Below are 13810 nucleotides of genomic sequence, written 5' to 3' on the forward strand. Positions count from 1 at the left end.
TCAGGTAATTTGTTAGGAAGTACTTGTAGACACAAAGGGTGAATGTTGAGAACTCTCTTCCATAAACGGATTAGGGAGAACTCAAAGGCATTTTACACTTATGTGAGAAATAAGAGAATGGTTAAAGAAAGAGTAGGGCCGATCAGGGATAGCATAGGGAACTTGTGTGTGGAGTCTGAGGAGGTAGGGGAAGCCCTTAATGAGATTTCTTGCTTCTGTCTTCACGAAAGAAACGAACTTTGTAGTGAATGAAACCTTTGAAGAGCAGGTGTGCATGCTGGAATGGATAGAGATAGAGGAAGCTGATGTGCTGAAAATTTTGTCAAACATTAAGATTGACAAGTCACCAGGCCCGGACCAGATTTGTCCTCGGCTGCTTTGGGAAGCGAGAAATGCAATTGCTTCGCCACTTGTGAAGATCTTTGCATCCTCGCTCTCCACTGGAGTCGTACCTGAGGACTGGAGAGAGGCAAATGTAATTCCTCTCTTCAAGAAAGGAAATAGAGAAATCCCTGCCAATTACAGACCAGTAAGTCTCACGTCTGTCGTCTGCAAGGTGTTAGAAAGGATTCTGAGGGATAGGATTTATGACCATCTGGAAGAGCATGGCTTGATTAAATGCAGTCAACATGGCTTTGTGAGGGGCAGGTCATGCCTCACAAACCTTATCAAGTTCTTTGAGGATGTGACTAGAAAAGTTGATGAGGGTCGAGCTGTGGATGTGGTGTATATGGACTTCAGCAAGGCATTTGATAAGGTTCCCCATGGTAGGCTCATTCAGAAGGTCAGGAGGAATGGGATACAGGGGAACTTAGCTGCCTGGATACAGAATTGGGTGGCTAACAGAAGACAGTGAGTGGTAGTAGAAGGAAAATATTCTGCCTGGAAGTCAGTGGTGAGTGGTGTTCCACAGGGCTCTGTCCTTGGGCCTCTACTGTTTGTAATTTTTATTAATGACTTGGATGAGGGGATTGAAGGATGGGTCAGCAAGTTTGCAGACGACACAAAGGTTGGAGGTGTCATTGACAGTGTAGAGGGCTGTTGTAGGCTGCAGCAGGACATTGACAGGATGCAGAGATGGGGTGAGAGGTGGCAGATGGAGTTCAACCTGGATAAATGTGAGGTGATGCATTTTGGAAGGTCGAATTTGAAAGCTGAGTACAGGATTAAGGATAGGATTCTTGGCAGTGTGGAGGAACAGAGGGATCTTGGTGTGCAGATACATAGATCCCTTAAAATGGCCACCCAAATGGATAGGGTTGTTAAGAAAGCATATAGTGTTTTGGCTTTCATTAACAGGGGGATTGAGTTTAAGAGTTGTGAGATCTTGTTGCAGCTCTATAAAACTTTGGTTAGACCACACTTGGAATACAGCGTCCCGTTCTGGTCACCCTATTATAGGAAAGATGTGGATGCTTTGGAGAGGGTTCAGAGGAGGTTTACCAGGATGCTGCCTGGACTGGAGGGCTTATCTTATGAAGAGGGGTTGACTGAGCTCGGACTTTTTTGATTGGAGAAAAGGAGGAGGAGAGGGGACCTAATTGAGGTGTACAAGATAATGGGAGACATAGATAGAGTTGATAGCCAGAGACTATTTCTCAGGGCAGAAAAGGCTAACACGAGGGGTCATAGTTTTAAGCTGGTTGGAGGAAAGTATAGAGGGGATGTCAGAGGCAGGTTCTTTACGCAGAGAGTTGTGAGAGCATGGAATGCGTTGCCAGCAGAAGTTGTGGAAGCAAGGTCATTGGGGACATTTAAGAGACTGCTGGACGTGCATATGGTCACAGAAATTTGAGGGTGCATACATGAGGATCAATGGTCAGCACAACATCGTGGGCTGAAGGGCCTGTTCTGTGCTGTACTGTTCTATGTTCTATAAACAGCAGTTGGTGCCAGATCAGTTGTTTCTTATAAATTTGAGAGAGATAAACATTTGTTAAGCAACGGTATTAAGAATATGGGCCAGAGGTAGCGTTATGGAGTTCGACCACAGAACGGCCATGAGCTCACTGAATAGTGGAACAGGCTTGAGGGGCTGAAGGACCTACTCCTGTTCCTGTGTAAAAGGGATGAGTGTGCTCGGTCAATGATCCTTTCCCTAAGGAAATCAAGAGGCTATGAGGTTCGCCAGGAAAGTGACATTGGTCAGCAATGTCTAACTGAACAACACAACAGACCTAAGGGCCATGTCGACACTATTTAGGAACATAGAAGTGGGAATGGGTCATTCAGCCTGGTGAGGCTTTATCACCATTTAGTATGATCATGGCTGATCAGACATTTCGGACATCTTTTTCCTATATCTTATGGTGTTACAGCTTCACTATTCCCCATAATCTTTTGTGCCATTGGTAATCAGAAATTGATTTATCAATCTTGACATTAAACATACTCAAAAACTACTCAAGGACTCCGATTCACAACCCTCAAGTAAAAAAAATTCTCATCTTACTCTAAAGTGGCGATTTATTTTGTGCCCCTGAATCTAGGCTCCCTAACCAGGGCAAACATCTGCATCTACCTTTGTATGCCTTTCAGTATTTTGTAGGTTTCAATTAGATCACCACTTATTTTTCAAACACTAGAGAACACAAGCCTAACTTGCTCAATCTTTCTTGAGTCAACTTGTATTGCACTCCTTCTAAGGAATTAATTCTATCGTTAACCGAAGAGGAACCAGATTAAGAGTCTTGAATATACTTTGGCTTTAGCGAGAGTTGAGTCCTGAAACAATGACCATTAAGTCCTTTGTGCAAGAGGAAATTAAGCTTCCTGTTGCAAATTTTAACAATTAGAAGATGCAAGTTACATTTGGAAGAGGAAGAGAGTCAGGTACAAAACAGGAAGATGCAAAGGTGGTGCAAAGGATCTGAAATTCTCAGTTCACCATATAAGGGACCGGAAGATACTAGTTTTTAGAAATGGATAAGCATTCCTGACATTATCTGTCAAAAAAAACATGGAGATAGAGAGCAGAATCAGCCATTACAGTCTTAAGCATGTTGGGATATGCAAACAAAAGGAAGCTTATGAACATAGATCTGAATTAGCAAGAGAGAATCAGGATTGGGGCTGGCGGGCGAAAGAGATTGAAATGATCAGCAAGAAGACTAACTTCCTCAATGGTTAACTTCAGCAAGTTTTTGGTGAAGTATTAATTCACAGCTCTTAACCCCTTTGACATGGAGTGCTGAGGTTGCAAATGTTTCTTGATCAATTGGGCCAATGGGCTGAGGAGTGGAAGATGGAGCTTAATTTGGATATGTGTGAGATGTTGCATTTTGGTGAAACAAAGAAGTTTCACACAGTTAATGATAGGGCCCTGGGTGGTGGTGTTGTCATTGAACAGAGAGAACTAGGGGTTCAGGTTCAGATTTCTTTGAAGATGGCAAGACAGGTAGATGGGAAGATGTTTAGTATGCTTGCCTTCATTGCTCAGAATTTTGAATATAAAAGTTAGGACATCATGTTGAGGTTGTACAGGTCATTGTTGAGGCCTCTTCTGGAGTACTGTGCACAGTTCTGGTCATCCTGCTTTGGAAGGATATTATTAAATTGGAGAGGGTTCAGAAACGATTGACAAGGATGTTGCTGGGACAGAAGGTTTGAGTTATAAGAGGCAGCTGTTAGGCTTGGACTTTTTTTTCCCCTGGAGTGTAGGAGGTTGAGCGGTGAACTTATGGAGGTTTATAAAATCATGAAGGGCGTAGATAAGGTGAATAGCAAGGGCCTTTTCCCTAGGGTGGGAATCATTCAAAACTAGGCGTCATATTTTTAAGATGAGATGACAAAGACTTAAGAAAGACCTAAGGGGCAACATTTTCCACACAGAGGGTGGTTCGAATGTAGAATAAACTTCCAGAGGAAGTGGTAGGTGCAGGTACAGTTACAACATTAAAAGTTACTTGGACAAGTAAATGAATCGAAAAGGTTGAGGGGGGATATGGGCCAAACACAGGAAAGTGGGACTAGTTTAGTTTTGCGAAACTTGGTTGAGTTGGGGCAAAGGGCCTATTTCCATACTGTATGACTCAATGGCTTCCATGGGAAAGTGTTTTTAAACCAATCAGTTGCTTTTGCAATTACAAATGAAGCATCTCTCATCACTTTCTTTTATCTCCTGCCTCCTCCTTCCAAGCCCAATTCCTACTGGCTTCTGTATCTGGTGCTTTAAAAAACTCAATTCACTGCCAACTGCACCTTCAATATTCTAACCATTTAGGTCCCTGTGTGCCACATTTCATCAGCAACTGATCAGCTGAAATGTACCCTCAAATTCACCTTGCAGGTAGAAAGATTAGCTTTCTAGTCCCTGCTAAAACTATTACATTCTCTCCTGGTAGGACCCTTATCTTCATTCACTTACATCAAAAGGACACAGATTTTAAAGGATCCAGCAGGCAATACTGTCCACCACCAGATCTGGCTGGATCAAAGTATTCTTGGATCTTGTTTTCATATTTTAGAGCTGATCAGTATACCAGGATTATTCTGGAATTAGATTTAACTTTGAATGTAGGAGGGTTAAATCAGTAAAAGCACAGATGATATGAAAATGGGTGTCTTGGTGCATAGTGAGCAGGTCAGCCCTAAATTACAGGAGGATAAAAAGATGGTCAGAAGGAAACGGAATTCAATTCAGATAAATGTGAGGTGATGCAGTTGAGCAGGACAAACAAAGCAAGGGAACGATGAACAGTGGGACTCTGGGAAGCATCGAGGATCAGAGGAAACATGGAATGCATATCCACCAGACCTCTAAGATGGCAGGACAGGTAGATACAGCAGTTAAGAAAACACATGGGATACCTACCTTTTTTAACTGAGACAAAGATTTTAGAGCAGGGAAGTGATGCTGGAACTATATAACGTCAGTTAGGACACAGCTAGAGTGTAGTATTACTTGAGAGGCTGCAGAAGAGATTTACCAAGACGTTGTCTGGGCTGGAGAGTTTCAATTCTGAACAGAGAATGGATAGATCAGGATTGCTTTCCAGGATTGCTTTCCTTGCAGCACATCTGGTAGAGTAGGGAAGAGATGCAGAAACATGATTGCAGGGGCATAGGCAGGAAGAAATTTTGCCCTTGATGGAGGGATCAATGAACAGGGGCATAGATTTATGGTAAGGGGCAAGAGTGTGAGAGGATGAGGAAAATCATTTTTCACCTAGAAGGTGGTGGGTATCTGGAACTTACTGCCCAAGACCTTCATCCTATTTAAATATTTAGATATATACTTGTGTTGCCATAGCTATGGGCTAAGTGCAAGCAAGTGGGATTAGAATAGTTAGGTGCCTGTTTATGACCAGTGCAAACACAATGGGTCAAAGGTCCTTTTTGTATAGACCTCTATGCTATACAAAGCTAAGACCCTGCTTACTCTCTTGATTGATAGCTGTCTTATGCTGCCCTTCTCCCTCCCAGGAAGAAGTGCAAGCACCTCATGGATAACTTTGTTGCCCAAACCAAGACAATCTGATCAGCTGCTTCTGTTGGATCCCTCTCTTCCACTAGTCCACCTCCCCAAACTTCTCATTAGGACCTCCATGCCACATTCCCAAACTCTCATTTCTTCTCCTGCACTGCCTTAGCTCATCTCACCTACCAGACCCATAATCCTAATCCCTCAAACTTAAATCTCTCAGAACAGATCAATCCAATGACCCCTCCCATCCCCCATGTTGCCTGATAAACCATTCTCTTCAGATGCTGCCTTTTTTTCCTTTAATCTGCTGTCATTACTACTCTCCAAAACAACCAAACCTTGAAACCATTCCTCCAACCTCTTGGATCTTCTAAGTCCTTAGAAGATCTGTCACCTAAATACATTCCAATCCTGCCCCGAATTCCATATTAGAGTCCTTCAAATAGGATTCAGACAACATTCACAATGCCAAATCACTTCTCAAAGTTAAAAATGGTGAACTGTGTTCTTTTTTGGGTTGGGAGGAGCGGAAGGAGTCTACTCTTGCCTAGCTCCATTCTTACAAAATTATAGACAATCACTTGCAATGGCTTCTCTTCCTACTCTTACTGTGTAATCTCTGAGAATACACAGTCAGCCTCCTCCCATTTCTCATCTACACATCACCCCTTTGTAAAATCATCTGAATGCAATTTTGGTATATAGCAACGATACCCAGCTATGGTGCACCATGACCTCACTCAACAGGAAAGTGGTATTGAGGACCACCAGATCAGCCCTGATGTTACTTTAAGGAGTAAAAAACTCTAGCTGAATGGCCTACTTCTGCTTCTTTTATGATCTTAACTTCTCCAATCTGTTGTTAGACCATCCAGCAGATGTATAGAAATTTCTTCCCATTAAACATTGAGAATCCATTATTTTCTACCTCTCAATCCAAACTCTATAAGCTGCTGACATCATCCCTCTCTCTGGCAAATAATTCAACCTACGTGCAACCATGCTGTCACAACCTTCATTTGCACTCTTACTACAACCTCTGAAATTACCTGACTTCATCCTGCTCATCAGTGACTGAAACCTTCATGTCTTTGTTACTCCACTACTGAAATGAACTCTTGGCTAGTCACCTAAATTGTACCCTCAAACTCCAGCCATGCAAAATTCTGCAGCCTGTGCCTAAACTCACACCAAGTGCTCCCCAACCCATACTGGCTCTCAGTCAAGCAAAATCAACTTTTAAATACACATCTTCGTTGTCAGATCCCTCACTATCTATTTCTGTCACCTCTGCCAGCATCCCTACCTTTGGGGATATCTGCACTCCTCTAATCCTGGCCACTTGCATATTTAATAGTGGTCGCAGCTTCAGCTGCTTAGGGCCTACGTTCTGGAACAAACCGTCTCCCAACCTTTTCTACATTGTTTTTGAGCCTTAAAGTACTTAAAATCTACCTCTTGAACCAAACTATTGGTAATCTGATCTCCTGATAAGGTTGCGTTTCACTTTATTTGAACATGCTCCTGTGAAGTATCTTGAGACCTTTAATTACATGAAGGACATTACATAAAATCGATCGCTTTCTAAAATCTTTAAAAGATTGTTGAGAAAAACAAACAAGTAGATGAGGGAAAACAAACAAAATGCCTGCATTCCTAACCAGGAAGCATGTGATGGCAGCAAATTGACCAGCTGCTCCAGTCTTGTGCTCCAGACGTCACAAAAATCGATAGCAAGGTTTTGGTCTACAAACAAGCAACTCAAAGTTTGAACCAAACAGCATCTGGATTAAATTAAATAGCATTAGATATAGATGGGATGGAATGGTTTGTTTTAAGCTGATACAGCAAGTTTCCTATTCCTCACCACTCCTACTCAGAATAATCGTAACCTGCCTGAGTGAATTATCTGATAAAATTAGATGTGTTGCCTTTTTTAATGTTATTCCAAAGTCAGAGCTGAGCATCATCACAGCTCTTGCACTCTAGTTTTCCTGTTCTTGCCCTCCAAAGTCAGTCTATAGAAGTTTCTTATAATATCTGATTTATCCCAAGATTAGAAGACTACAATAAGCATAAAGACGCGAGGAAAATTAGGCCAATCAGCCCATTCAGTCATGGCGGATATATTTCTTAACCCCATTCTCCTGCATCTTCCATGTAGCACTTGATCCTCTTACCAAAGACCTGCCTTAAATACACTCAATGATTTGGCGTCCACAGCCTTCCTTGGCAATAAGTTAGGCCTCCTCATCTCAGTCCTAATGTTTCATTCCCATAGTCATCAATTTCAGCCCTGCTTAAACGAAGTTGGGCACAATGAGGGCAAGGTTTCTTTTAACTACTTTTGCAGTAAACACACAAGACAAATAGCGCATCTGAATCGGCACGTTGCATTTATTAAATACAATAAAATCTGCAATGTAACAAAACTTTATGCATATGAAATTCAAAACACCATTTAAATGAACAAAAGATGGCTCACTCCATTTTTTTTCCGACTAGCACTTAACACTAGCTTGAATCCAACAGCTGTTTTTATAGTTTAATTGGACATTGTTCACAGACTAAACTTTTACAGTAAGAGTGCTCAGTAAAAACATGAGGTAAGAAACTGGTTTGATAAAGGGGTCATGCAGAACATGCGAAGAGTGTAAAGGAAAAAATGTTCATTAAAGCTTGAAAGAAAAATGTAATCTAAAATAATGCATATAGAACAGCCGTAAAAAATAAATGAATTCAGATACATAGCTTAGCTTCTTTGGTTACAAAGTAGTTTGAACAATTTCACAGCTTTTTATTATCCTCCCCTCCCTCAAAAACTCGAGGGAAAAAGAAAAAAAAACAGAAAAATCATGGCAATTCTTTTTTTCCACAAAAATCAGCAACAGAAATGAGCACAGTTTATTTTTCTTCATCAAAAAAAAAGCCCAAATATCCTTTCAAGGTGTTAGGTCACAATGTCCGGTGCCTACTTTTACAAGTCTTCTATGTTCTTCCTTATAATACTTACACTCTATACAAAATTTACATTCAAACCAGGATTCGACTATCGCAGAAGAAAATCCCCATGGTAAAACTGCCATTAGTGTTAGAACTCTTAAGCCAGGATTTTTTTTTTGCAATTTTATTATTGCCTATATTTTTAAACTAATATACGCAATCCCAACTATCACTTGCTTTTACCAGTAATCTTATAATCTTTAATTTCAAACTTACAAAACAAAAGATTCTATGACATTGTTCATTTACATATGAAAATAGCAGCCCCATAATAAATAAAAACAAACAGTAAATGAAAATTCATGTATGCAAAAAGTTACTATAATGGTGGCTCCTTTCAGACAGAGCTGCTAACCAGGTCTTAATATTAGACAGGTGCAATGACCCAGAGATTCCTATTTTTCATATATGTATGTGTGTATATATACATATATAATTATGTATAAAACCTTGGTAAGCCAGAAAGATGTAGGTACCCACTTGTCCATAAACCTGATGAAAATCAGCTTTCCTCCTACAAGATACAAATCCTTCAACCACTTCTCGTGCTGTCACACACTTGCGGATGCCAACTGCAACATCGCACGTAGAAAGCTCTTGCGGGTGATTGTCTAATACTGAGAAGGCCAAAGAGCAAAAAACACATTTAAGCATGGCTATTTGCTGTTCACTGTAGAGTGGTAAGAACACCAGTGGCACACACACTTTATTTATTTTTTTGAAGATTTCTTTTCCTATGCAGGCGAGCAAGTTTCATGCAGAAGGGACATTAGGCTGCGGTGGAGGCGGTGTCTGTTGTGCGCTCTGTTGAGGTTGTGCTACTGTTGCCGGCTGCTGTGCTTGCGAAGTGCTACTGGGATTGGTCACCTGGGTCTGAAGCTGAGATAGCTGGTCATTGTTCGCTAGTGATTTTAACAACGAATTCTCTCGTTCTAGTATACAGTTCTTTTCAATCAGCTCTTTGATCTGTTCCTTCAAGACTTCCACTTCTTCTCTTACTGCATACATCAGATGACTTTTTACCAAATCCTGCATTAAATGAAAACATAACCAATGACTTGCGCTTTCAAACAGATTTCACATCAGAATTGTCCCATTCACTTATTCTGCTAACAAGAGAAAGTGATGTCAACCCTAGAGCATTTGTTGTTCAATGTACCTTGATTAAAACCAAAAAAGGGCTCATATTAAATGTATTTGTTTTAAATCGAAAAGCCAATTTACCCAGCAGCATGGAGACATCTCATCAGGCATCTACTGTTGCCAAGTACTGAATTATGGGAATAACTTGGAGAAAATAGGGGATATGATTGTCAGTTAGCAAGGAAACTCTTTGCAATTTGTAGTATTCTAAAAATCATAAAGCCAGCATGTAGACTTGGTAAGTGGCAGTTCAGTGAAAGAAGGGAAGCTGCTCCTTTCAAGTAAGCTAGGCGAGCAACTCACGAGATGATCATTTTCTGCTACAGAACATCTTTCAAATGCGCAGCCTAATTTCCAAAATATGAGTGTAATGATAAATTACATAGAGGTGTTCTGAAATGAAATGTTGATTCTAATGGCAACAACTACTTCCAAACCGGTTTTACCAAATTTACTTAGACGGTGTCTTTTCAAGAATAATGATAGTTGGCAATGCAAACACAAACATGTGACTGGAAGGAGAATTAAAAGTGCTTCAGTTCAAACCATCAGCAGCCATATAATGGTACGGGAAAGAGTGCAAATCAGGGTGACGGCACATAGTGTCACTCAATTCATCATTCCTTGCTGTTCTGTCAGAGTTGACCTAAACTAATGTCACTAACTCTTGGGGTTCCATATCATCACCTGATTCAAGTATTTCTACTCTCTTCCCTCACCAGATACAATTATTTCTAATTCAATTGCTCCCAATGATGATAAGGTCCATTCAACTATGGTTTTTTGGTGGGGGAAGGGGGCTGCTGGTGGAAAAGAAAGAGACTGTTTTTGTTCTTTGATGGAAGAACAGCACAGACCATTTACAAAAATGGTCAGATTGATTTGTTTGCTCCCGTATAGTTCTATCCAGTTTTGCTTCTGTCAGAAAATAATTTGAGATGCAAATCAACACTTAGATAACGTTTGGGCCAGTCTACAATCAGTTGTAGATATCCTTCCATTTGACTACCTTAGTGATGACTATGACAACCTACTGGACAAACCCTGTGTTGCATTCAGCTCCATGTAGGTGCACAATGAAAGTAGCCGCTTCTTAACAGGCATGGCATGGCAAAACTCCAGAAAAAATAAAATGCTGTTTGGTAGCAGGATTATAAATCACTCACTACAAGAACTTGTAATGGAATCATCCCATCTAGTCAGCAGAATGCAATGACATTCAGATATTTATTCAACATAAGATATGACTGCTTCTAATAGAGACAGAAGTCAAAGTGATTGTATAGAAGGCTGTTAAATCTGTACAGGCGAGGAAAACTCCAGGTTCTATATTCCTGTTTTGCAACAGACTAACTGCTGAGTTTTGTTGAGTTGAAAATAGTGGGGGGGCAACCATGGACACAGTTGGGGACAGGAGAGGGAGAAAATGCACTTGAATGTTATACTAGAGTGGAGACCCAGACTAGAACATCCATTTCAGTGAAGGCACAACAGTTGAAGAGGATTTTGTGTTTTTGAAAGTGAATACTGGAGCAGAGATTGTCAAATTGTTTATTAATTTCCAACAATAAATTCACAAGTAATTTTTCCAGATGATGAAATAGCATTTTAAAAATCCTATTGGGCTCTTATTGATGTTAAGTGCATACACATGATGAGCACGGGGTTATATACAGAATGACTCTGGAGCATTCGAGAAATGACAACTTTCAGCAAGAAATGAAATTATTTAATCTAGAATATTTGTTATGTTGACACCCACCCCACTCCAACCCCTAGTCCCAAGTTTATGAGCTGTAATACATTCGTCACATTTATTGCAGTTCAGTTAAATTTTCTAAAATGCCCTCTGTGGGAACATGATGGCACAGTGGTATTATCATTAGATTATTAGTCCAGAGACCCTAGGTAGTGTTCTGGAGATATAGGTTCAAATCCTTGTATAATAGATGAAGAAATTTGAATTCATTAACAAAAAAATCTAGAATTAAAAGTTTAATGATGACCATGAAATATTGTCAGTTGTCAGAAAGACCCATCTGGCTCAATATTGTTCTTTAGGGAAGGAAGCTGCTATGCTTCCCTAGTCTGGTCTACGTTTTGACTCCAGACCCAGTACAATGTGGCTGACTCTTAACTGCCTTCTGGGCAATTAGGGAGTGGCAACAGATACTGGTTTAGTCAGCAATGCCCACATCCAGTGAATGGATACAAAAAGCCCAATACATCATGACTAAAATTCAAATTGATAAACCAATTTGATCTGTTCCACCTTGTGACAAGTTGATCTCTCCTGAGGATGGGCAAATTGGACATGCAAGTAAAATTTGCATATTAGTATTGCAAATAAGTTAGAAAATATTTAAGAAACTCATTGCTAACCTGAAGAGGGAGCAAACTGATTATTAAGGATTCATTGCACTTACCATTGCCTGTTCTATTTTGTTGTCAATTGCTACCACACTGGCTCCAGAAGCACTGTAATAGAAACAAGAAGCACCATGAAATATAAAGTACATTTTAGAATATCCTGAATTAAGAACCACAAAATTCTGATTAGTTGTGACGTTTAAAAGCTTAAGATGCTGGTGAAACATTTCACAGTACACCTCCTCAGCCTTCAGTAGCAGCACACACTAGAATATAAAGTATTGAGACTGCTTATTCATTTAAAATTGAAGCAACCAGCACATGCTGTAAAATAAGCAAAAAAAAAATCAATCCCAATAGGATTGCAAATTAAGTTTTAATGCCAGTTTCCTCCAGAAGGACAGCTTCAGTTTTACTAAAAGTCCTCCAATTCAATGTAATGTAGTTATCAAATTCAGAGGAATTTATTTCTTTTTAATTTTTGTTGCACTTTTGCATCTTTTGGGATGATAAAAGTAGGGAAGTTGATACAGTGCAATGGAGAAACTGTATGTGGAGTGGTATAGTTTTGGTCACCTTAAGTAGTGACATACTTAATTTAACAAATTCAAGAAAGGACCATTTCGGAGAGACCTGGAACAGAAGGTTTGCATTCTGAGGAAAGACTACTGAACACAGGAGTTTAGAAGAACTAGGAGCAATTTTATTGAAATGAGATTCTGGGGATCTAACAAGGGAATACTGAGAGGATGTTTCCCCTTAAGAGAAACTGAGAATGGGCGGGGAAAGAGTGAGGGAGCAAGCGAGCAATTTAAAAATAAGGTCTCTTCCACTTAAGGCAAGGATGAGGAAGTGGTACTACTTCAGCATTCTCTTCCGCTGAGAGCAGCAGATGCTGGGTCATCGAATAAATCCCACGTTGAGTGACGCAAAATTCCACCTAAAAGGGAGTCGAGCACACTATCCAAAATACTCTTGTATTTCAGGCACTTTGTTTTCTTTGGTATAGCATTTAAGAAACAACAAACCACATTATATATTGTAAAGGCAAAATACTGCAGAGGCTGGAAATTGGAACAGAGAATGGAGAAACTCAGCAGGTCAGGCAGAATCTGAGAAGAGGGGAATACATTTAGACCTTCAAGTCTGACTTCTTCAGAACCATTGCGTCGTATTGGACTCGAAACGTTAGCTTTATTTTCCACTCCACAAATGCTGCCAGACCTACTGAGTTTCTCCACCATTCTCTGTTTGTATTTGGTAACAGAGAGTCTGGCCAAGTTGCTTAGAATTTGTCAGAATCTATTATTCTCAGCATTATGCTAGATGCATCTTTCCACACTTAGTTTCCAATGCATGGAAGACAGTAGGCAATAATTTGACTGGAGCAGCCATTACATGGGCAAAGCTACAGCAGTAGTGTCACAACAGAAAGACCATAAAACCTCCTGAGGATCATGTGCATTGAAAATACTGTAGAAGGTATTTAACAAGTTTAAACTGAAGAGAGGCTTTAATTGGATCTTAGCACCACTGGCTTCTGAAACACAATGCACTTGTAACCCACATCATGAGTAAACTTAGCATACTGAGAAAGCTGCAGGCTAGGAGCACTTCCTTTTTTGATTTTAAAGTGTCACCAGCTGTGCATTGACATTATCACCAATGAGAACATGAAAATTAAAGGTGTTACATGTTTAAAGGCATCACCACAGTGCCAGTTTCTTCCTCAATCTGTCTGGAACCAAGGCATATAGAACAACTGTGCATAATTACAGTACCTAAAGAACCAGTTTGCACATTCGCAGTCTGAATATGGTATTTTTGAATCTCACGTTCAAGTGTTCCAGTCACATATGCTGGTCAAGC

The 13810-nt window shown here is 40.2% G+C and overlaps 1 protein-coding gene across 2 annotated transcripts in view; it reads right to left on the reverse strand.

Moving 5' to 3' along the window:
• Positions 1 to 7815: 7815 nt before the first annotated feature.
• tsc22d2 (TSC22 domain family 2) overlaps positions 7816 to 13810 on the reverse strand; it is a 91234-nt gene continuing 85239 nt past the window's right edge. For both annotated transcript variants that reach the window (XM_059651208.1, XM_048541648.2), the window contains 2 exons: positions 11998 to 12049; positions 7816 to 9457 (listed from right to left, as the gene is read on the reverse strand). In XM_059651208.1, the coding sequence (XP_059507191.1) occupies positions 9182 to 9457; positions 11998 to 12049 (328 nt within the window). In that variant the 3' untranslated portion in view covers positions 7816 to 9181. The remainder of the gene's footprint in view (positions 9458 to 11997; positions 12050 to 13810) is intronic.

The sequence above is a fragment of the Stegostoma tigrinum genome, chromosome 14 (assembly GCF_030684315.1).
Source record: "Stegostoma tigrinum isolate sSteTig4 chromosome 14, sSteTig4.hap1, whole genome shotgun sequence".
Classification (NCBI taxonomy): Eukaryota; Metazoa; Chordata; class Chondrichthyes; order Orectolobiformes; family Stegostomatidae; genus Stegostoma; species Stegostoma tigrinum.